The following is a 22,972-nucleotide window of genomic DNA, read 5'->3' as shown; positions in this document are numbered from 1 at the left end:
GCGGCAGCCCGGCCCCTGCCCGGTGTTCGGTGCTCGGTACCCGGTGCCCCAGCGGGCTCGTTCCCCGCGGCGGGAGCGAGCGGCAGAAGAACCAGCATCACACGTGGGGGAGGAAGCGTTTAATCCCCAGCCGCGGGGCCGGCGGTGGAGCAGGGCGAAGGGGCGCCAACCGCGGCACAGCGGGAACCGGCCGCCCCGGCGGCGTGTGCCGGTAATCCCAGGACCCCGCGGGACGACACCCACCACCACCCCCCCCAGGGCCGTTCAAGCAGCCGGTGACCCCGCAGCCCGAGGGAGCAGGAAGCACGGGGCAGTACCCGGGCGCAGGACCCGCAGGGCCGCTGCTGCCCGCTTTCTGCCCGCCGCAGGCAGCGGGGCGGCCGGCGATGGGTCGGGGTGCCCGGGCAGCGGCGTTAGGGCTGGGCCTTGCCGTCCTTGCTGCGCCAGATGACCAGAGTGACCAGGAAGGGGATGAGGCAGATGGGGGCGATGATCATGGCCAGCAGCACGTCCTCGGGCGGGTCGAAGTAGACCTGGTGCTCCAGGGTGCAGTTGTGGAAGTAGCGATGATGGCTCTGGAAGATGTACTGCTCCGCCAGCGCGTTGGGGTAGCCGTAACGTAGGTGGTCAGCCCAGTTCTCCAGGCAGGCCTGCAGAAAGCTGTAGGGCCTGGGGAGAGAGCCGCGGGGTGCTGGGAGGGGACAGGGACGTGCGGGGGCACGGGGTGGCTGCGAGACACCAGAGGCACAGACCCCCCCCCCGGGCAGCCCCAAGCCCTCCCCTGCCCCAGCAGCACCCCTCCGGACTGCCCAGGGCTTGCCCTGCACCCCGCTGCCTGTACCAGCCAGCCCTGCGCAGGCAGGAGCTGCCAGAGGGGAAGGTGGCCCAGGGTCCCTTGGGCCAGGGGCTGGCGGCCCATTGCCACGTCCCGAGGGCTCTGCCCCCATCAAACACTTTCTGTCGTCTCGGGAGCTGCTCCACTCATGTGGCCATGGGGACAGACGGGCCACAGGCAATGCCCCCACCAAAGGGTCCCCACCTGCGGCTTCCCCGGCCATGGGTGTCCCCAGAGCTGGTCAGAGCCCCCGCATCCCTGCAGCACTGCCTGGGAGGGCTCTCCAGCCATCCCACTGCGCCGTACCTGCTGATGACTTTCCACTCGCACAGCTCCGACGCCGTCACGTTCCTCATCAGTTCAACGAAGAACTCCCAGCACTTCTGTGTGATGTTGGTGTACGTCTCCTCTGCAGAGGAAAGGTGCTGAGCGTGGGCAGCGCACCCCTGCCAGAGCCCGTCCCTGCCCACAGCTGCCAGCGGGTGACAGCCAGCACCCAGACCTGTGCCCAGGCTGGCTGGGGAGGACGCAGGCACGGTGGGGTGCTGGACCACACCGCAGCCCCAGGGCGATGCCCAGGAGCACAACAGGAGGGCAGGCTGCTGCCAGCTGCCCCCGCTGTGGCCAGCACAAGGGGGGGGCTCTGCGGCACAGCCCGGCTGTTTTGGGGACGGACAGAGAACGCGCAGCCGGGGGAAAGCAGGGGGACAGGCACCACCAGTCCCGCAGCGCTGCCCAGCCCTTGCCGAGCCCCGGTACTCACCCATGAGCTGGGCTGTCCAGTTGTACATGGCCGTGGGCGGGCTCGTCCTGGCGTCCTGGCCGAAGCCCTCCTCCTCAGTGCCCGTGTGGCAGACCCCCGTCCCCAGGAGTGCTGGGAAGGGGAAGGGACAGGGTCAGCGGGGGACAGGCGCTGGCAGGGCCCTGTGCACGGGAGCTGCCCCAGCAGAGGCTGGGGTCTGCGGGAGGGAAATGGTTCCAGGTGTCCCTCAGGGTCAGGGTGCAGGGAACCACGCTGCTCGGAGCCTGGCACACGCTGGGGCCAGGGCATCCAGCTCCCCTACAGGCATGGGCTGTGGGGACGGGGCCAGTCAGGCTGCGGGCAGCTGCCCAAGGGCTCAGAGGGGCTGTCTGGGGGCCCTAGGCCACAGCATGGGGGCAAGTCGTGCCCCGACCCGTGGGGAGTCAGCGCAGGGGCCGCCCCATCACCCCAGGTGGCTGCATTGCAGCTGGACGGGGCTGGGGCAGGAAGAGGAAGCGCTGGCCGCAGCACAGCACTGCCGGAGAGCCCCTCTGCCCGCCATCTGCTCCACACCCAGCACGGCCCGCCATGGCTGGCCACCAGCCACTCGCCACCGGAGCCCCACGGCCCGAGGAAACTGCCCCGTTCATCTTCCGCCCTCGGCCGAGGGCCCATAGTGTGGGGCAACGATGCTGGTCGCATGGTGAACCACCCCGGTGGGCTCTGCCTGGGCTGCTCATGCTGAACCCCGGCACGGCCAGGCACTGGCCACCGAGTGCTCCCGGGCTGGCACGGTGGCTGTGGCAAGGGCAGCTCACCCTGTGCCGGTCCCTGACCCTGACAGCCACATCCAGCCCCCCTCTGTCCCAGCCTGGGGCTTCGCAGGGCTCCCCAGCCACTCTCGTGGGTCATTTGCAAAAAGATCGGGGATGAGTGTGGCAGGGGATGCCCCGCAGCACCCACTGCCCGCCTGCCACCGGCCCCCGGCCACGCAGGCGACGGCCACCCCAGCCGCCCTCAGCGCTGCCAGGCTGGCCCTGTGCCGGGGTGGGCGGTGGGCGGGGGTGAGCCGAGACCCCCGGCCCCGGGCCCCACGTGCGGGACGGTGGCCGCGTGCGGGGTGGTACGAGGTGCAGAACCTCCCGCCGCTGGCGGCCGCGGCCCTGGGGCCACCCCCCGCGCACTTACCCCAGAGCAGCAGGAGCCCTCGGGAGAGCCGGCCGGAGCCCGTCTGCGCGCGCGGTGCCATCCTGCAAAAGCCTGCCGGCTAACGACCGGGACAAGTATTTCAATGGAAATAACAGGAAGCAACTCCTTTCCTCTGACAGGGGCAGTTTGACTACAGGAGACGTGTGAAAAATGAGATTGCTCAGCGCTGCTTTAAAGCGGCTCTCCCGGCGGGACCCCGCCGCCTCGCAGCGCGGTGCCGGCCCCCGCGGGCATCGCTCCCGCGCCCCAGCACCCAGGCAGCCCTCGCCTCACCCGGCGGCCCAGAGGCTCCACTCCCTGCGCAGCGCGTCCAGTTTTACGAGGCCGCTATTTGTTTACTTGTGTATTTCTCTTTAATCCTGTCTGGGCTGGGTTGTGAAATCCCTCGTCTCCTGCGTGGAGGGCAGGCAGCCCGGCAGCCGGAGGGAGTGGACGGGAAAGCGTAATATCCCCGGACAGGCGCTGCCGCCCGGGCACGGGGATGGCGGGGGGACCCATGGCCCTGACACCACGGCTCCTGGTTCACCCGGGCTCGCGGCATCGCCAGGGTAGCCCTGGCCCCCGCCTGCGGCCGGGGAGGGAAGGGCGGTGGTGCGACCTGCCCACGGGTGCGAGGCCAACGCAGGCGGGGAGGTGGGGAGAAGGCAGAGACTTGGCCAACGTTGCCGGTCCTCAGCCCCGACATCTTTCTCCCGCACCACCCAGCCCGGCACCCGCCCGGCTCTGCCGGAGCCCCTCGCTCCTGGCACAGCTCCCACCTGCGGGCCCCGCATCCCCCCACAGAGCGGCGCCGCCCAGGATGACCCCAGCCCCACAGGTCCACGGTGTTCCCACCCAAGGACCGGGCTGAGGCCGGGTGAGCTCATTTCACCTCTGGCCCAGGGCAGAGTGCGAACCCAAAGCTTCCCCTTTAACAGCCCGCCCGCGGGACCCGCAGAGCGTGAATCCGAGCGCGATGAAGCGCAGCTCAGACGGACCCTCCCTGCTGCGGAAAGATGATCTCGCTGGGCTTCGCGTTCCCCAGCAAAAGTCCTGGCAGAGCTGTCCGACCCTCCTCATGCCGTGGCTGCCGCCGCTCCGGGGCACCGCGGGACCTTTCACGGGTGAGCGGCTGCATCTGGAAGCCATCAGGCCCTGGCACTCTGGGGGCCGCAGGGTTGGAGCCCCCCTGGTCCTGTTCTTTGTTGGAGCTGCTGGAGCCTCCGGCCGGGTGGCGGGAGCCTCTGCCAGGGAGACACCCAATGATCTCAGCGCAGCCTTGGGACCGGGCCGGCCGCCCCCCTCCTGGGGCATCCGGAGGGGATGGGCAGGGATGGGACGGTGGCTGCCAGCCAAGGCCTGGGGCTCACTCCCCCCCCAGCCTGGCATCCCCGGCGCTCCCTGCCAGCCCCCCACCCTGGGGTGCTGAGGAAGGGGCTCAGCCCACGCAGGGTCAGGACCCCAGCGCCTGGGACCCTTCTCCTGATGCTCTGCCCCCCAGGGCAGATGCAGGCATCCGGAGCACCGGGTGCAGCCTCACCCCATGCCACGGGACCCCCTCCATCCCCAGGACGCCCAGCCCCCCTGTCCCTGCTCTGCCCTGTCTCCTCACCCTCGTCCCACTCGTTAGTTCCCAGGGCTGGGAGGGAAGGGGGGTGTTTCCAGCCCCTCGCAGGCACGGGGGCAGGCAGGGGCTGGGCAGCTGCCCGCTGGGATTTGAGCCCCTTTTCGGGCTCTGCTAAGCGTAAGGGCGGCTGCGAGGGGCACAAGGCAGCCGAGCCCCACGGCCACAGCCACGGCCATCCCGGGGGGCAGCCCGCCCAGCCTGGGGGGCCCGGCCGCCGTGCAGTTGGTGAAGTACTCGGCGTGGACCTGCAGGAAGAAGGCGTCGAGGACAGCGCTGGGCCAGGGACAGGAAAGCAGCTGAGCCAGCAGCTGGGTGCAGCCGGAGAGCTCGCTGTAGGTGCTGCGGAGAGGCGGCGTGAGGCTGGCCTGCCGGGGCGGGGACACGTCCACCGCAGCGGCGCCGATCCGAGCGTGCATTTGGCACCGCCGGGGCTGATGCTAACCCACCTGCTGATCTGGTCCCAGCAGCAGTGGCTGCCCTCGGGGGTGGCCATGAGGGCAGCGTGGAAGGGAGCCCAGCAGTAGAGAGAGATCCAGTCCTGGTAGGTGTCCTGGCAGCGGGCTGGCCCCCCCAGCACCTCCGGTGGTTCTGCAGAGCACCAGCCAGACCCTGGGATGCCACCTCGCCCCCAGCTCTCCCCCCAAGCCCGGTTTTGGGGGGCTGTTTGAGGTCACCCCTGGGGAACTCTCCCAGCTCTGCCCAGCGTGGGCCAGGTGCCCCGTTTGCCGTGCAGGAGTTCAACGCGTGACCCTGGGGGTCCCATGCTGGCGCTGCCCGTGGCCGCGGGGCCCCGTGGGATCAGCCACGCTGGGACCTGGGCTCTTGTGAGCCCCAGCACAGATTGCACAGGGACCACCGAGGTCTGTGGGTGGATGGGGAGGACAGCCAGGACCGCAGGAGGGCACGTGTACTCACCGTCCTCGTCCAGGTACAGATAGTGACCTGGAAGGACAGACGGTGCCGTCGGCACTGGCAGGACCCACGGGACCATGCAAGAGCAGGGCCCTGTCCCCTGGGGTACAGACACGGCCTCTGCCAGCAGCAGAGCCCACTGCCACAGCGATGCTGCAGCAGCCGGGGCCAGAGCCGTGCTGGGACGATGGCACCATGGTCTTACCTTCGTCCTCAAGGTCCCAGTACTCAGCATCCCCGTGCCCTGCAGCAAGGAGACGCGGGCTGCCAGGGCTGCACAGCCAGAGACAGCCCCAGTGCCCACCCCAGGCTTTCGGGCGCGAGCTGGGGTGGTCCCAGCACACCGAGACATCTCCTCCTCCCAGGCCGGGCTGAGCACACCAGAAGTGACCAGGCCGAGGGGCAGGGAAGTGGAGCAAGGAGCTCCTGGCTCTACCCCACCAGACTCTGTGCCAGACCCCCTGGGCACCTCCGCGCAGCCTCAGTTTCCCCGCACCGGGCCGCACCGCGCAGCAGCGGCTCCGGGCTGGCCCTTACCCCGCTGGAGCAGAGGAAGGAGCAGGCAGCAGAGGAGCTGCTTCCCGACGAGCATCCTCTCACCGCCGGGACCTGGGCTGGGGCTGCGCTCGGGGATTTATTCCGGTCCCCGGCCCGTCCCAGCGCTGCCAGCCCGCTCCCGAGCCAATGCCCGGGAAGGTCGGGGGGACGCCGGGCTCCCGCCCCGCCTGACTCAGCGAAGCTCCAAAGATGCGGGGCCCGGGCGGGATGCGGGGCTGCGGGCACGGGCCGCCCCTGCGCGTCCTCTGCCGCCCGCCGGGGACGCGGAGCCACCGCCCCGGGGCAGCCCCCAGCCTCCGTCCGGCGGGGGCCAGGGCAGCCGGCGCTCCGCACCGCGGCGTGCGGCGAGGCCGGAGGGGAAGGATGGGGCCCTCGCCGGGGCAGGACCCAGCACCGCCCGCTCCCCGCCGCCGGGGCCCCCGGAGCAGGAAGGCCACCGCCAACAGCCGCTTCCTGCCCGGCGCCGCCGCAGGAAGCCCGGGGTCCGCCCGGCCGCGGAGACCGGCCCCGCCATCGTCCCGCAGCGATGCGGCACCCGCGTCCCCCGGGGCGCCGGGCCCGTTCCTGGCCCCTCTGCGGCCCCGGCGGCGGGGGTCAGGAGGGCCGCGGCCGCCGGAGCCGCCAGGACGCCTCGTCGGGGGGCGCGGCACCGCCGGCCCAGGCTCCCCCCGGGCCCGGAGGGCGGCAGAGCCGGGGCGGGGACGTGCGGTGCCCCGCCAAGCGCTTCCCGCGGGACCGGGCCGGGCCAGCAGCAGGGTCGGGTTGGGGAGAGACCGCGGTGAAACGGGGCCGGGCGGACCCGAGCGTGGGCGGGCACCGGAACGGGCTGGGCACCGGGCTCGGAACCGCCGGGCTCGGCCCGTTCCCCGCAGCCGGTGTGTGTGTGTGTGGGGGGTTTCTCTGGACTAAAACGAGCCCGCCCCACGGGGCTCCGCCCGGGTCCTGCCGGTCCGGGTCCGGGCCCAGAACGACCCGTCACACACGCTCCCCGCCCGTGCACCCCCCGGCCCGGCCGATACCGGTACCGGCGGCGACGGCGCGGGAGCGGGGCGGTGGCGCGAGGGCGGGGCCTGGGGCGGGGCCGCGGCGCGGGGGCGGGACCTGAGACGGGGCCGGGGCGGGGCCGCAGCGCGGGGGCGGGGCCGGTGGCGGCGCAGGCGCGGCTGTGCAGGGGCGCGCGGCCTCCCCCCGGCGCGATGGCCGAGGAGTGAGTGCGGGGCGGGGGCGGGGCCCGGGCCGGCGGCGCGGGGGGGGGGGGGGGGGGCGCGGGCGCGGGCGCGGGCGCCGGGGACCCCCGGGGGAGCGCGGGGTCGGGGCAGCTCCCGGGGGGGCGGCGGAGTACCGGCTGCGGCCTGGGGGGACTGCGGCCTCCTGGGGCAGCGGCCGCGCGGGGCGGCGGGGCCGGGACTCGCTTTCCCGTTCCAGAGGCGCCGGCCGGCCTCGGCCCTCTCCGGTGCGTGTCACCGGCGCAGCCGGGCTGCGGCTCCCGGCGCGGGCCCGTGCTCTGCGCTGCCGCCACCGCAGCCGTGCGGCCCCGCGGGAGGCGCTCGGGCCCGGCCGGAGAGGCGGCGGTCGGGAGCCCCCAGCGCCGTGGCGAACCGAGGCCGGGCCCGCAGCGCAGCCCGGGGTGCCCCGGGGCCGAGCCAGGCCGGGGTTCCACCGCGCCCCGCTCCCGGCCCGGCCGGGGGCCCGCACCTCTCCAGCGGCGTGTCCCTGGGTGAGGGCGGGGAACCCGGCGAACCCCCCGGGGCCTCTCGGGGTGCAGCGGGGCGCTGGGGCCGCGGCCCGTTCCGCCACCCGGGGCAGGCGGGCAGGCTGTGCCCACGGAGGGCTCGGGGTGGGGGGGTTCGGGGGGCAGGAGCGGCCGGATCCCGGTCAGCACGCTTCGGTCCCTGCTGCGGCCGGCATCCCTGGGCTTCTCAGCGCACTGCGTGCCGTGGTTGTTCCGACACAGGACTGCTGCAGATTTACACGTTATTTTTTTCCTAGTTAAAGTCTGTGATGCATTTAAAATCCACGGGGATTTTTTTTTTTTTTTTCCTAATAGAACTTATTTGCAGGATTAAGCTCTCCGTTATTTGATGTTTATTCTTTCTGTGTTTTTATAGAAAAATGGAAATCGCCACCCCTCCAACGTCAAAGTGTATTATATACTGGAAAAGAAAAGTCAAGTCTGAATATATGCGTCTTCGGCAGCTCAAGAGGTTTCAGGCGAACATGGGAGCTAAGGTAAAGACATAATGATGGTAGCTCTACCTGAAAGGATATCTCCTAAAGGCTTTACCTCACAGTATTGGAGCAGCTATCGGATGGGTGCTTCATCCTGCAAATTGCACAGCTATATTTTAGTTGTAAGCTGGGTAAGTTTGGAGAGATCTAACTTCCCCTCACGCTCCGTTATTAGCCTAGAGCCGTGCAGTCAGTGTCTGTTGTAGAGACGGAGAAGTCCGTTGGCTGAGTGCTCGCGTAACCGCAACGAGAGGACTCATTTCCACTTGTTCTTTAAAGCATCTCTTTGCTTGAACCTTCTCCGTGCTGGTGGGTTTCAGGTGACTTACTCTGATGCTCCTCTCCTTGGCAGGCAGGATTTTTGAAGAGGTTGGCTGGGATCAGGAGTTCTCAAAAGCTCCTGGCTGTTGGGCAGATTTTCAGCACAGTTTTGTGCCCGTGTCGAGTTTAATTAGAATTTCTTCTAATGAGTATCATCAATTTGAAATGCTCTGCCTGGCATATATTTTGATACTTGAAACAAAATCTCAGGAGGGGTTTATAGTGTCCTCAATGTGATTTCTGAAATTTTGAGTGCTGCTTTCTCTGTTTCAGGCTCTATTTGTGGCCAACTTTGCAAAGGTTCATGAAAAGACTCAAATTCTGAATGAAGACTGGAAGAAGCTTCGAGTCCAGCCGGTGCAATTGATGAAGCCAGTCAGCGGGCACCCGTTCCTAAAACAGGTATGCAGCGGAGAAGGGGCACGGCAGCAGGAAGGGTGGACTAGAACCAGGGCTTTGCGTGGACCTGTGAGGATACAGGATCGGGTTTTTGTGTGCGCTGTCCTATGTCGATGTCAGGCCGTACCTCGTGCTCTTCTGAGATGCAGAAATGGGAAAAAAAACCCCAAAACAAAAGACCCTTCCCGTGAAAGGAGTCCCAAAGTAGTAGTGAACACAGGGCTTCGCTGTGTTTGTCCTGAAGCGCGGTTTCCCCCTGGCTGCGACTGCCTCCCAGGGCGGTTTCCTCACTGCCCTTCTCTGTACTCATGTTCCAGTGTACTGTGGAGAGCATTTTTCCGGGATTTCCGAGCCAGACGCTGTACATGAGGACCCTGAACACGGTGGCGCTGGTGCCCATTATGTACTCCTGGTCCCCTCTTCAGCAGAATTTCATGGTAGGTGGGAAGGCTCGGGGGTGCAAGATCTTGGTGCGAATAATTATAATTGTTACGTGGTTGTGGAGTGATTATGTCCTCTTCAACCCACTTGTTTCAAGTGATGTCTGCTCAAGAGATGATGGAAAGTATTGTTTTAGTTGCTTGTTTTGTTGAATCCCATAAAAAAAGCCTTGTATCCGTGCTGTCTTACCCAGCTAGTCTCTCCTTTACACCTGATTCCTTGATAGGGCCACCATTATTTTACAGGATTCATGGAGTAAATATGTTTTGGGGTTCTTTTTTTGTTTATTTGGGGTTTTTTTTCCCTTAAGATTTTTCTTCCTTTTTATTTCTTAAGCAGGTCCTTTCCTTTGTGACTGGATTACCCTGCTGGTCTCATTGTAGGGATGCTACTGAGGATTAGTTCCTCTCTCACAGCAGCGCGGGGAGTGATTTAAAAGCGGATTTTGGTGTGGCGTAGTTAGGATTAGGTGGTCTGTGGGTAGCCTGGCTCTTTGCCTGGTGTGGGGCGTGGACCTTTTCCTGCAACCTTGCAGGGCTCTCTGCAGCCTCCGGTAGCAGACTGGGGGAGTAGTGACACCGGTGACTGTAATGCAAAGAGTCGGTCGGTGGTGCCATGGCAATGAGGGTCCAGTGTCCTTGCTCCTGTGGTTAACGTGAGAATGCTCCTCAGCTTTGGCTGTGTTCCTCTGGGGAGTGAGTTACCATTTTGCCTTTCACTGTTCCGATTCTACTCTGCCTTGAACACGATCTCCCTGACGTTTTTTGGCTGCTTATTATTCTTGGCAATGTGTGCATTTCTGAGTTTCTGTAAGCCTTGGAGGCACAGCTTTTCTTTTTTAAAGCAAATCGCGCTTCACGGGGTCAGGGTTATGCTGCTGGCGTGGGATAACAATGAAATATCAGCGATGAGACATCTGAAACTGCAGCCGGGGAGGCTGAACCTTTACTTTGCGCTGTGCTGTCTGCGGGTCTGAGTGGTCAGGAGCAGCCGCAGCCGCGCAGCCTGGCTGGGGATCAGCAAGCGCTGGTTTTCCGAATTGTATCTGATCTCTTTTCAGGTGGAGGATGAAACTGTTCTGTGCAATATCCCTTACATGGGAGATGAGGTGAAGGAAGAAGATGAAACTTTCATTGAAGAGCTTATTAATAACTATGACGGGAAGGTTCACGGCGAGGAAGGTAACCTGGGAGCAGTCAGCACTGTCCGGTCTCTTGCAAATAACATATCAAAGTAGTTAAGGAGTCAAAAGGTGGCAGCAGTAACCAGCTTTTCTGTGGGAGCTCTTGGAGCAGAAAAACATGGCTGCTGTTCTAGTTTGCAAGGACACAGTCCTGCCTTTTGATACCTCGCGCCGTTCTAAGCCTGGGGTGCTCTGGAGCTGATGCTCTTGTTCACAGGAGTGCTCTGGGGTGCTGAAAAATGTGCTAGGGGTTAGGAGGAGCTCAGCAACCTCACTTCGCTTGTGACCTTAGCCAAGACTTTAATCAGTCTTTTCAGAAACGAGAAGCCAGTGTGTTTCCCTGCAGTGCTGCCTACCCCATCATAACTCTGCCTGGAGGGAGGAAGGTGGTGGAAAACTCTGGTATGGCCTGTCCTCAGATTGCTAAAAATGATATACCACTCTTATGACTCTAGCATTAAAATCCCACCTATCCCTACAAAATCGAGAGGCAGGTTCTAGTTGCTAACAACGTCGTGTGGCTGGTTTGTGATTTACCCCCACGAGGGGTGTGAAAGATGATGGCACTCCTACAAAGCGGCTGATATCTCTGTTTCAGAAATGATTTCAGGGTCAGTCCTCATCAGCGATGCTGTGTTCCTGGAGCTAGTGAACGCCCTGAATCAGTACTCGGACGAGGAAGAGGAAGGACACAATGATTCTGAGGTTAAACAAGAGGATGGGAAAGAGGAGTTGCCAGTCACAAGGAAAAGAAAGCGCATTGCAGTGGAAGGTGGGTTTGGCCACAGAAACTGGGGCTGTGGTGGTCACGTTTCCATCCTGCCCTGCCCGAGTAGCGGGTCAGTGCTCTCCCACCATCACACTTGGTTATTAATGTGTCGCTAAGGGCAGTAGCCAGCTTGGCAAGTTCTGGTGATAGTCGAAAGCAGAAGGGAGATCGGTTGTTCTCACTGTCCCCTATAGGCAGGATAAAAAGTCACCAGCTTAAAGCGTGGGGAGGAAGAATTTAGATGAGTCACGTGGAAAACCATTTCATGGGAAGATTAGCAAAGCAGCGGGGTATTTTCTGAGGGGCTGTGGGATGCCTGGACATTTTGAAGTGCCAGTCTGGCAAGCGCCTGTCAGTACGTTTGGAGGCAGATCTGATTCCGCTGTAGGCCAGGGAGGTGGATCTTTTCAAATCCCTTCCAGACCTGTTTTCCATGTATTAGTGTTCCTCTTCCCTCTCCTGTGCCACCTGGAGTTCGTGTCACATAGAGGAAGCTCTGGTTTGTGGGATTTTTCATGTGTCCTGCGTGACCTTAGGAATGCTGACTGGTAGTTTTGTCTTTGTGTTTGGTTTATAGTGATACGGGTAGCACAAATACCAGGACCTCTCGTAGATGTAGAAAAGCATTGTCTGCAAATCCTGTCTTGGTAAAAATAAATAGTAATAGTCCTTAAAAAATCATTAGTACTTCCATCAACACATTTCTGAAAGTGGCAGAGCATGCTCTGCATCTGGAACTGCCTTCGCCTAGTTGCAGGACAAAAGGTTTATCCATTGTATATGGGATTATCTTTCTGTCTCTTAAAATACAATTCTGAACACGTACTGGAATCGCTGTCTGTGGAAGAAGGAAAGACACGTTCGCATCCAGCTTAACCGAGGGATTGTCTCTTCTTTTTCTTAGGTAACAAGAAGTGTTTGAAGAAGCGGTTTCCAAATGACATGATATTCACTGCCATTTCTTCTATGTTTCCTGAATACGGCTTCCCGGATGATATGAAAGAGAGGTAGAAGATCTCTACTTAAGTTGTCTGTTACCTTTATTAGCCACAGTTGAAATCTGTATTTCAGAAAACTGCACTGTGCTCTGACCAGAAAGTAGAGCTCAGTTGGCTGCAGGCACCGTGAGCAGAGCGATTTTTGAGCGTTAGAAACGTTAGTTTAGCCTCAAGGTATCTGGGACAGAGTCCTACTGGCCCAGATAGTAATGGAGTCGTGTAAAACGTCTCGAATTAGGAAAGCAGGCACATCCGTGGGTGTTTCTGTTTGTCGAATAGGTACCGGGAGCTCACGGAAGTGTCGGACCCAAACGTGCTGCCGCCGCAGTGCACTCCCAACATAGACGGGCCGTGCGCGAAGTCGGTCCAGCGGGAGCAGTCCCTGCACTCCTTCCACACCCTCTTCTGCCGCCGCTGCTTCAAATACGACTGTTTTCTGCATCGTAAGTGCAGTCTCGGCCGGACGCTTCCCTAGAGCCCTTTTCTCCTCATTTTTCCTCAGTGCTTCGTACCTCTGTACGCCTTGCTTAGTGTCTGTGCTGCAGCCTTTAGAGGGTGGTGCCTCCCCGGAGTTTGCAGTGGAGCCTTAGGAGCTGACAGGTGCCCAGAAGCATTTTGTAAAGACGGCTCCACTCATTTCCTCAAACGGATGGTAAACCGACCTGCGTGGCCGTCCCCTCTTTCTCACCATTGCTCAGCACGCCGCGTTCGAGCCTCCTGGCAGTTTGTGCCAGAAATACTGCCGCGACTAGACTTTACCCTTGCTTTGCAGAAGCTCATCAGGGAAAGGCATGAATGTTTCACTTCCAAAGTCTGGACATGCCCCTGTGTTTTGTTGCCTCACTGGAACTTACAGCTTCATCTTAGTCATGTTCCTGCGGTTTGTCCTGCCAAAGCCTTTTGGATACTGATTAGCTGTTGGACCTGCTGTTTCTCAGGTCTAAGGGCTTCTTTGGAAAGTCACAGGACTCTTTCCAGTGAATTATTTATTAAAAGATATAATATTAAGATCATGTGGTCTTTTTTTTTTTTCTCAGTCTGAAAGCAGATCTTTTTGCTTCCCAAGCGTTCCCCCAGTGCTGCTGAGTCCTGGGTTGGAGCAGGGCTGGCCGGGGGGGGGGGGTCCTGCCGCCTCGCTCCCCGCTGCTGGGCGAGCCGCTCGGGCACTCTTGCTGACTGCCTCAGGCTCCCGCTTACCTTCCTTGAGTTCGTGCTGCGCCTGAACCTTGCGGTGTGGGGGGAGATTCTTGGAGGATGCTAATAGTAAAGATAACTATTATTTTTTCAGCTTTTCATGCTACTCCTAATGTGTACAAACGAAAGAATAGAGAGACCAAGATCGAGCCAGATCCTTGTGGAGCAGACTGTTTCCTCTGGCTGGTATGTTTCTGCGTTGCTGCTTTTGAAACCACGAGAGAAGTGGCCTGGCCAGCCCTGCTCTGCAGAACTCTGTGGGTCCTTTTCACAACTTTGATGATTTTTTCAGGATTAGTTCTAAACCTCATTAGATTCAGGGGAACGTGAATCCAAATACAGAATTTACCAGATGCGTATTTTAGCAAAGCTCCAACGAAGACTAATTTCATAGTTAGCAGATGGGAAATAGTGGTGACGAATGATTTCTCTGGAGTCAGTGCAGCTTTTGAAAAAATGAACCCCAGGTTAAACATGCTGGGGAAGGAATCTAGCATATGTGGGGAAGGCTCGAGCTATTTTAGAAATTATATTTCCTATATGCAGCCTAGCTGTGTTACCAGGGATGAGAGCTGCAGATGGGAAGAGGTGGGCGCGCTTGGTGGTGTAGGAGCTGGTCGGCTGGCTCAGATACGGGGTGTCTGGGGAGCTGCGGGGCTGGAGCAGAGGGAGAGGCCGGGAGAACTTCATGGCCAGGGCAAGAGGCAGGGCAGCGGACTGGAGGGCCAGGGAGCCTTTTCCAACCGGGCGGCGATGCCGAAGGAAGCAAAGGGGGAATGTGCAGTGCAGGCAGCTGGCGGGGCCTTGGCAGTTGCTGAAGTGACCGCACGTGGTGGTTCTTCCACCTTCTCTTGGTGGTGGCAGGGCAGGGCTTGCCCCGGGGCCTGCGGAAGAGCCTTTCTGTGTTCCCTGGTCATCTGTCACCCACCTTGTCTTCTGCTCTGGTTGCAGGAAGGAGCCAAGGAGTTTGCTGCGCTGCACAACCCCAGGTCCAAGTGCTCAGGCCGGCGCCGCCGGAGGCACCACGTGGTGGGTGCTTCCTGCTCAAACACCCCGGCTTCCACCATCGCTGAGACGAGGGAGGGCGACAGCGACCGAGACACGGGCAACGAGTGGGCCTCTAGCTCCTCGGGTAGGATGCCAGCCCAGAGACACCCCGCTCCCCTCCTGCGCCGTGAGCAGTAAGGACAGGCGGCACCTCGCAGCTGGGGCTCTCCCTGGCCCGCACGGGGGTCTGGAGGTCGGAGTTAGCAAACAGAGTCCGGTGTTTCCTGCTGGGCTTAAACAAACACGAGGGACACCAGGCCCTGCCCTTGCTGCTGTGGGATTCATTATCCTCTCCCAGGAAGGAGGAATGTTGCCAGGCGAAGCGAGAGCTTTGCTGGGACCTGCAAAGCCAAGAGCCCTCGGCTCTGAGCGCCTTGCTTGGCCGTGCACGAGGGAAGTGCCCCCGGCAGGGCAGTGCCCAGGCAACGCTTGTCCCTGCCGTGACACAGAGCAGTGGCCGGGAGCTGGCGAGGCAGGGGCTTGTCCGTGGACCTGTCGGGGCGAGCGCTTCCTTGGTACCACAGACAAACACCAAGCTGCTCCTGCCACGCCAGGGGAAGTGGTGGTGGCCAGGGCAGAATGAGCTCCCGAGGGGCAGAGGGCTCCTGTCCGTCTGGGTCGGAATGTCCCGTGTCGGGTGGGAAAGAAGAGAAGCGGCTTCCTCATCCTCAGGCCTCTCTGGTGCTGCTGCCCTGGTCAGGGTGCTCCCTCCTGGGCCAGCCCTGGAAGGGGAAGGTGGCGTGGTGGCTCTGGTGCTGCCTTGCTGCCAAGGGGCCAGCGCCACCGTCCCAGCTGGACGCCCCTGACCAGTGGCAGGGAGCGCGGTGCAGGGGCCAGGGCGAGGTGTCAGGCGCTTCGGGGGGACCGCTGCCCTCGGGAGCTGTGACAGCGAGGGTGCGTTCTCCCACGTTGTGTTTGGCCTAATATCTGCCTTTCCTGCCAGAGGCAAACTCCCGCTGCCAGACCCCCACCAAGCAGAAGCTGAGCCCGGCCTCCTCCCAGCTGTTCACGGTGGAGACGCCGCAGGAGCCCGTCGAGTGGACGGGAGCCGAGGAGTCGCTCTTCCGTGTCTTCCATGGGACCTACTTCAACAACTTCTGCTCCATTGCCAGGCTTCTGGGAACAAAGACGTGCAAGCAGGTGGGTGCCTGGAGAGGGCAGGCACTGCAGCGCCTGGCCCAGCGGCAGGAGGGAGGCCTTGGCCGCTGCTTGCTTGATGGTTTTTTGTGGGTTTTTGTTTTTTTTTTTTTTTCTCTGCCACAAACTGCTTCGAGGAATGTGTTGCATCGACACTTTGTGGAGTTCAGTGTTGTTACTTTGCAGTACTGCCGCTGTTGCAGAGCGAGCCCCGTGCGTGCCCGGTGCTCTGAGCTTTCTCCAGAGCTCCTTGTGTGAGGCCGGGCGCGCTGGCAGGGCGGGTGTCTTGTTTCCCAGGCAAGAGGAGCAATGACAGCCGCGGTCAGTGAAACTGGGGGCAGAACTGCCTGCTTACTGGTCCAGGACTGAGAGCCCCCCTGTGTGTGCTTGCTTACACCCTGTCTTGTTTATGCTTTAGATAAAAACAACTTGAGTACACTGAACCTTATTCTTCTTTTTGCTTCTGTTCTTTGCTAGGTCTTTCAGTTTGCAGTGAAAGAATCACTCATAACAAAACTGCCAACAAATGAATTAATGAATCCATCCCAGAAGAAGAAAAGGAAGCACAGGCAAGTGTTGAACAAGCTTGTTTTGTTCTTAAAATGCAACCAGATCTACTGCTTTTTGTGCCAAAGCATTCCTGGTAATCCCCATCTGGCTCCCATCTGCGCACACGTCCTGCTGTCACACAGGGCTGCTGGCTGGCCCCCGGCCCGTCTCCCCGGTGCTGCTGCCCTGGCTGGGAGGCTCTGCGGCCCCGCGGCCCCGGGCTCAGCCCCGGAGGAGAGGGCAGCATGGTGCCTGGCTGCAGTGCCGCACTGCTGCGTGCGTGCCGGTACCGCTGTCCTAACAGCAGCCTGAGGCTCAGCTCCCTGACTTGTAACCCACTTTTCGTGTGCTGCTCCCAGTGTGTCCAGTATCATTCTGGCTCTAGCATTTGCCTTAAATAACTTCTGCTATAGCTGCGTTGTTCTCATCTTTCTCCGCTTTATGGCCGGCCGGTGGTTATTAATGCATGAAGCTGCCAGACAGCCTCTCAGAAATCGCCTGTCTGCCGCTGCCACGCTGACTGGTGGTGCCGAGCAGTCGTGGCTGGCTGTTCCCGACGGAGGCTCGCGCATCCCCTCAGACCCTCTCTGCTTCTCTTCCAGGCTGTGGGCTGCGCACTGCAGGAAGATTCAGCTGAAGAAAGGTAACGTTTGCTGTGGCTGCGTCACGCGAGGTTTGCAAGGCCGCTCACCTGCGGGATTGAGTTTTCTAGCTCTGAATCCTGCTCTCTGGGACGGCTGAATCCTGCTCTCCAGCACGGCCGAATCCTGCTCTCCAGCCTGCAGCTGCAGCAGCGCAGCGGGGGAGCACCTCCCCTCCAGCTGGACTCCTTGGGGTGCCACGGGCCAGCCCCGCTGCGGCTGTGCCGTGGGAATCGCAACCGTGCCGATGCTCTCGCTGAGGCTGTGCGGGCGGTGCGGTCTTGCTCCAGGCAGAGGGAAGGCTGGGGTTTGGCGTGCAGCCCTGCCGTGAAATGGGCTGCGCAGGGCAGAGTGTGCCATGTGTCGGTGTTCGCAGCCAGGTGTCTGCCGGAGCTGGGTGCTGCTGGGCTCCCTGCCCTCTGCATGCAGACGAGGAGCTTGCACCGTCTCTGCTCCAGAGCCCTGGGCATGCTGCTTTCAGGCATTTCTGCAATGTGCAGCTTCTAATCCGAGCATTTCTCCTCTTGTTCTAGATAATTCACCTACCCAGGTGTACAACTACCAGCCCTGTGACCACCCCGAGCATCCCTGTGACAGCTCCTGCCCTTGCATCATGACTCAGAATTTCTGTGAGAAGTTCTGCCAGTGCAACCCTGACTGTAAGGAGAAACCTGGGACTATCGGGCAGGAAAGCAGCCAGCTCTCCTCACACAGATCAGAGGGAGGGTGCAGAGCTGGGATTTACTGGAGGCCTTCTTTATTCCTGCATTCACTGCAGCAGTTTGATTAGCAGTCTGCTAAAGTCCAAGGGGAAACTGTTCCATGCTGCCCCGTGACTCTCAGCAGCTGAGATACGTGCTCTTGTTGGAGAATACTCGTCTGTGTGTCCGTATCCAGCATCAACAGCCCACGGGTGATGCTGCTGGTTCCCTGAGAGCACGATGTGTGGCCAGCAGTTAGGATGGGAGTTGTGTCGCTGCTCTGCCATGGTTATTTTTCCTCTCTGGGCTTCCATTCCCAGCTCTGCAATGGAGATAGCCACACTTGGCCACGTTGGTGGGGCTTCCGAGGGTGGATTCGTTAAGGGTTATGACACAGCTTGGGGCTGGAAGGGTTACATGGTGACAGGGAGCCAACTGTCTGTACTGATCTGTTATGTTTATATTATCCGAGTACTTTATTTTCAAACTGCACGTAATTAGTCCCAAGAGGTAGATCAGCATCTCCAGCCACGCAGGTGGGAAGGACCCTGTGCGTGGTCTGTGCTCTGCTAAGTGCGAGCGCTGCTCAGACTTCCCGCGCACGCAGAGTGTTTCCATGATTTGCTTCCAACTGCTTCACGTTCACCTTGTCTCGTTGTGTTCGTAGCTTTGGGGGGCAGGAAGGTGTTCTGGGGACTCCTGTCTCTGCTGCCCAGAGCAGAGCGGCTGTCGAGCTCTTTATTAGCACAAAGGCACCTTCCTTATGTTAGGCGGGGCGGTGGGCAGGCAGCGTGGCCCTGGGTCACGAACAGGCTCGGTTTCTGTACCTGCCTGGGTGAGACCTGGCTTGGGAGGAGCTTCTGTGGGGCAGGGACACTGCACGGCCCCTCAGTTCTCTGAAAAAAACCTCACGATGCAAAACCGCGGGCTGTGTTGCTGCAGGTCAGAACCGCTTCCCAGGCTGCCGCTGTAAAACCCAGTGCAACACCAAGCAGTGCCCGTGCTACCTGGCCGTGCGGGAGTGCGATCCGGACCTCTGCCTGACCTGCGGGGCTTCGGAGCACTGGGACTGCAAGGTGGTCTCCTGCAAGAACTGCAGCATCCAGCGAGGTCTCAAAAAGGTATTGACAGCAGCGTGGCTCTTGGACCGCTGGCAGGGGCTGCCTCGGGGGAGAGCTGATAAACAGCTCCTGCTGCGTGGGAGAGGGTGTGCGAACCACCCGCGGCTGGCTGAGTGAGGAGGTCTGGAAGAGAAACTGCTCTGCCCCAGGCTTCCGTAGCACTTAATCTGGCGTATGGATTATGGATGTGAAAATCAGGAGAGGGAGTTACGTGAGGAGGGGCGAGAGCAAGGGAGTGTAAAAAGTGACTCCAGAGAAAGGTTAGGTCTTGAATTCTGCTGCTCAGAGCAAGGGATTGCACGTAAAAAAGACAAAAATTCAGAGAAAGATGCAAATTAGTGGGTGTCCAGTAATGTGCAGCTCCAGCCTAACGGTGCTATGACATGTGAGTCGGTAGGGAGCCCTGTGTCACCCTAAACTGGGGGATGCCAGATGGACACTGGCTCCCATTTGCTCCCTGACCCTGTGATGTTGGGACTTTGAGTGTGGCAGCCAGCACAGCACCGCCGTTCCCGGGCACTGCCCTAACCCTGTCACGTGGAGCCGTGCCGGGAGGTGGAGAACCTTTCCCTGCTGCTTTCTGGCCTGCCCGATGCAGCGGGTGTGATCTGGGGGCAGCCGGCTTGCCGACCATAACCGTTTTCTTTTCACCTTGGCTCCAGCATTTGTTGCTGGCACCGTCGGATGTTGCCGGCTGGGGGACTTTCATCAAGGAATCTGTGCAGAAGAATGAGTTCATCTCCGAGTACTGTGGTGAGGTCAGTGCTTCTGCCCGTGCTCGGGAAGCTGCGTTTAGTGGCGGTGCTTCCTTCAGCTGCTGGTCCGGCGGGGCAGCGTGCCTTCCCCAGCTCGGCCGTGGCCGCGAGCTCGCTCTGACAGGTTTCGAGATTGAATCTTGCACTATTTTGGGATCCATCTTGGTACCTCTAGGCCGTCCACCGTGGAGGAGCGTGTCGTGTATGTGCTGCTCCCAGCAGCCCAGCTCTTGTCTCTGCTCCGTCCCTGGGAGCCCTGGCGAGCTCCCCGCTGGGGTGGGAGGGCAGGAGGGTGTTTCCAGGAGGTGGGCGAGCCCCGCTCCTCACAGCTATCCTGGCTGTGTCTCTCAAGGCGTTCTCCTTCTCCAGCTTATTTCACAGGATGAGGCTGACCGGCGAGGGAAGGTCTATGATAAGTACATGTCCAGCTTCCTCTTCAACCTCAACAACGGTAACTTGCCTGGGGCTGCAAGGGCTGGAGGAGACTTGGGCTTCCTGGCAGGGGGCTAGTGGCCAGGTGGGCAGTCTCAGCCCATCTGTCGCCTGAGCAGCAGGCCTCTCTTTAGACTATGGTTTTCTTCTTTTTTTTTTTCTCAATAGATTTTGTTGTTGACGCCACCCGCAAAGGAAATAAAATCCGCTTTGCCAATCACTCGGTGAACCCCAATTGCTATGCCAAAGGTGAGATATCCCTGCCCAGGCAGATCTCGATGGGGGAAGGTTCCTTGGGGTCCTGCTCAGCTCCAGGATCGCAGTGGATTCTCCGGGGTCCCAAGTCTCTCTGAGCCTGTGGGAGCTGCAGAACTTCAAAGACCTGGACAAAGTCTCCTCCTCTCTGCAGCAAATCACATTCCTGCTGGCGAGGGCCCCGCTCAGCTCTGCGGTGGCCTTGGCCTCGCAAGGAGGGATCGCTGCTGGAGAGCGGCTGGGAGCTCCCCGGGAAGCACCCCGTTCCTGCTGGGCAGGAGCTGGGGTCCCGTGGCCCCGGGGGCCATCAAGTGGCCAGGAAGGGCAAAAGTGCTGCGAGACCTCCTCGCCTGAGCTGGAGCTGCACGTCTCTCATGTCGTCTTTCTGGTTGCAGTTGTGATGGTGAACGGAGACCACCGGATAGGGATCTTTGCCAAGAGGGCCATCCAGGCGGGAGAGGAGCTCTTCTTTGACTACAGGTACCTTGGGGAGCGGCCAGCTGGGGGCTGGGGTGCAGGATTGACCCCGCTTTCTGAGCACACGTTTGCGGGGAGCGCAGGAGGCCATTACAGCAGCCGTGACTTTCCTGTGTTACAGGTACAGCCAGGCAGACGCCCTGAAGTATGTTGGCATAGAGAGGGAGACGGATATCATCTAGGCTCTGTGCGGGGCGGTCCCCAGCACACCTTGCTGCTGCACCTTGTAAGCAATGCCATGTTTGCTTCACGCTGACATGACTGCTGCTCTTCCCGTTGCTGTGTGTGTCACAAGTGCTACTTTCCATCCAGACGCCCGGAGAGAGACTTGGGGCAGGAGTGTGAGCGGCTGCTGCCCGGGCGGCAGCTTTGCCAGCCCTGGGCTGGGGCAGGCGCCGGAGCCTTGTGCTGCGGGCGGTCTCCCGGGCTGGAGGGAGCCCATGGACCAAGGCAGCTGGGGCTTGAAGAAAAGCAGTGGTGCAGGAGGAGGGACAGCCGCGAATTCTCAGGCTCTTTCTATTTTCTGCCGACTGCTGGAAGAACAAGAGCGGGTGAGGTACTGCCTGCACCGAGGCCTGGGGCAGAGGGGCTGGTGCTCCCCTCCAGCCCTGTCCCCTGGGGTAAGCTCTGGTCTCGGGTGCTACCTCTTGCTGCCTGTTTTGTCCCGTTGACGAGGACAGCGACAGGGTTGGAAGCCATAGACCTGCGGCTGCAGTGGTCCCCGTGCCCCAGGCTGCTGCCCCTGAGGCCGTTTCCTCTCTGCCCCAGCTGGCTGGGGGACAGAGACCGCCCGGCTGTGGCACGATGTCTGGGCATGGGGAGAGCAGCACTATGCAAAAAGTCACTTTGGGTAGGGACACCACTGAGCTGGTTAGAGACAATGTTACGGGGATGCTGCTGCAAGCACAAGAGGACTCCAGAGGCAGCAGGAACCCGTGAGTCTGAGGAAGCCCTTCCGGCCTGTGGCGTTTTCTCGTGGCTGGTGGGCTCCTGCCCATCCCCAGCTGCTCCGCTGCCTGGCTCTGCTGGGGCTGGCACATGGATGCTTCTGCTGAGCAGCTTTGGGGCTGCAGGGGGGGGGACTCCCGCAGACCAGCGGGGGCTGCACCCAGAGCAGGAGATGGGCCTTGGCCACCCCACGTCCAGGCAGATGCTTCCTGACCACACGATACCAGAGCCGGCTCCTCCACCCTTGTCTGTCAGGACAGTCCCTTTTGGAGCGTCACGGGCTCTGTGGGAGGTGTCGGGCGCTCCAGGAGCCCGCAGAGCGGGTCCCCTCGGGGTGAGAGCCTTTCGTTGCTGTGCCGAGGTTTGAACAGGGCGCAGAAGACCTGCCGCTGCCTGCGGTGACCCGGGGAAGGCTCCTCAGAAACCTGCCTAAGGGCTGCTGACACCCCAGTCCTGGCCCTGGAGATAAAGGGGAAATGTTCTCTGGCAGGGTGAGGTTTGGCCACAGCGCCCCATGCAAAAAGAAAAAGAAAAAAGCACTTTAATCCTTCTCAGCCGGCAGCTGGGCCCCGTGTGCCGGCCAGGGGCTGTGGGGAGGAGGGACCGCAGCCACCCCAGACGGCTGTCGCTCCTCAGCAGCACCTTTGCAGGGACATTGCTCCAGATCTGGGCTGGGGCAACCTGGATGTGGGGGCTCTTCCCTGAGCGGGGCACGGCCCTGGGGTGACCCGAGGGATGGGGCTGTCTTGTAGGAGCGGCGCACGCTGCCAGCCGGCTGCCCGGCCTGACGCTGGGTGCCGCAGGGTGCTCCGCTGGGTGTCCAGCGCTGGGCTCCCGAGGTGGCACCAAGACGGTTCCTCTGGAGGGGAGCCCGGCTGATCGCCCCCGTGAGGGGGGCAGTGATGTGGGGGGCAGGCAGCGTTTGTCTGGGGACACCGCACAGAGCTGAGCGGCGCTGGGAGCCTTGCCCCGCTCCTTTGGGAAACCGCGAGGCTCCGTGGCGCAGCCCTGTCGCAGCCGCACGGTCCGTGAATGCAGAGAGGTGCTGGGGCTGCCCCGGGAGCCCAGCCCAGCCTGCCACGGCCTCTCCTAGTCTCCCACTGCAGCAAAGGCCATCCATCCGTCCTTCCTGCTGTCCGTGATGCCCTCCTGGGGCTTGGGGGGATTTGGGTCTGTCTGGAGCAGCACTTGTACCCTGGCACCTGCCTGAACCCCGCTCCCCATCACCTCCTGCCACCTCCGTCCACCTGGTTCCCCTCAGCCCTGCTCTCAGCTCAGCGTCCTCTGCCACCTCGGCCATATCTGCACTACACCAGGCTTGTGTCTGTGGTTTGTTGACGGTGAATAATAATGCACTTTAAAAATAACGTGGCTTGTAGCCTTTGTCATAATAAAGTGGTAGCGAACATCCTCCAGTGGCTCGCTGGCCTCTCTTACCCTAGGGACGTCCCTGCCTGCCGCTGCCTTAGCCCCACTGCCCCTTCCATGGCAGTTGGCACCCCGAAGCCTGGCC

At 61.3% G+C, this 22,972-nt stretch overlaps 2 protein-coding genes across 14 annotated transcripts; one reads left to right on the top strand and one right to left on the bottom strand.

Moving 5' to 3' along the window:
* Positions 1-104: 104 nt before the first annotated feature.
* Positions 105-6,944, bottom strand: RAMP2 (receptor activity modifying protein 2). 12 transcript variants are annotated; one of them, XM_054801353.1, is made up of 7 exons: positions 5,842-5,980; positions 5,510-5,548; positions 4,839-5,334; positions 2,766-4,731; positions 1,599-1,709; positions 1,142-1,244; positions 105-669 (listed from the first exon to the last, which is right to left on the bottom strand). In XM_054801353.1, exons 4-7 carry the CDS (start codon positions 2,824-2,826, stop codon positions 414-416), a joined length of 531 nt encoding a protein of 176 aa, XP_054657328.1. In that variant the 5' UTR covers positions 2,827-4,731; positions 4,839-5,334; positions 5,510-5,548; positions 5,842-5,980; the 3' UTR covers positions 105-413. The 12 variants fall into 12 exon arrangements, with proteins under 12 accessions (XP_054657328.1, XP_054657332.1, XP_054657329.1 ...); XM_054801357.1 differs by having other exon boundaries at positions 2,766-2,916; positions 5,308-5,334; XM_054801349.1 differs by lacking the exons at positions 105-669; positions 1,142-1,244; positions 1,599-1,709 and having other exon boundaries at positions 3,117-4,009; positions 4,378-4,637; positions 4,839-4,980; positions 5,308-5,334; positions 5,842-6,943.
* Positions 6,945-6,993: 49 nt separating this feature from the next.
* EZH1 (enhancer of zeste 1 polycomb repressive complex 2 subunit) lies at positions 6,994-22,864 on the top strand. 2 transcript variants are annotated; one of them, XM_054801344.1, is made up of 20 exons: positions 6,996-7,069; positions 7,971-8,091; positions 8,686-8,814; positions 9,129-9,248; positions 10,313-10,433; positions 11,034-11,207; positions 12,109-12,211; positions 12,482-12,645; positions 13,491-13,582; positions 14,348-14,528; positions 15,387-15,583; positions 16,058-16,149; positions 16,732-16,772; positions 17,304-17,429; positions 18,414-18,592; positions 19,255-19,350; positions 19,717-19,798; positions 19,948-20,028; positions 20,430-20,514; positions 20,633-22,864. In XM_054801344.1, the coding sequence occupies exons 1-20, from the start codon at positions 7,059-7,061 to the stop codon at positions 20,691-20,693; spliced, it is 2,256 nt and encodes a 751-aa protein (XP_054657319.1). In that variant the 5' UTR covers positions 6,996-7,058; the 3' UTR covers positions 20,694-22,864. The 2 variants fall into 2 exon arrangements, with proteins under 2 accessions (XP_054657318.1, XP_054657319.1); XM_054801343.1 differs by having other exon boundaries at positions 6,994-7,069; positions 19,255-19,798; positions 20,430-20,518; positions 20,637-22,864.
* The last annotated feature ends 108 nt before the right edge of the window (positions 22,865-22,972 follow it).

This window comes from Grus americana, chromosome 22 (genome assembly GCF_028858705.1).
Source record: "Grus americana isolate bGruAme1 chromosome 22, bGruAme1.mat, whole genome shotgun sequence".
Lineage (NCBI taxonomy): Eukaryota > Metazoa > Chordata > Aves > Gruiformes > Gruidae > Grus > Grus americana.
This window is presented reverse-complemented; position numbering and strand designations above follow the sequence as displayed.

Bases quoted from the DNA above. Each gene is read 5' to 3' on its own strand.
- EZH1 (XM_054801343.1), top strand. The intron at 16,150-16,731 runs GCAAGTGTTGAA...CTTCTCTTCCAG, and splicing joins AAGAAGAAAAGGAAGCACAG to GCTGTGGGCTGCGCACTGCA. The intron at 19,799-19,947 runs GTAACTTGCCTG...TTTTCTCAATAG, and splicing joins CCTCTTCAACCTCAACAACG to ATTTTGTTGTTGACGCCACC.
- RAMP2 (XM_054801346.1), bottom strand. From the start codon at position 5,896: ATGCTCGTCGGGAAGCAGCTCCTCTGCTGCCTGCTCCTTCCTCTGCTC. The intron at 5,549-5,841 runs GTAAGGGCCAGC...TCCTTGCTGCAG, and splicing joins CCTTCCTCTGCTCCAGCGGG to GGCACGGGGATGCTGAGTAC. The intron at 4,010-4,377 runs GTGAGGAGACAG...TCTCCCTGGCAG, and splicing joins AACTAACGAGTGGGACGAGG to AGGCTCCCGCCACCCGGCCG.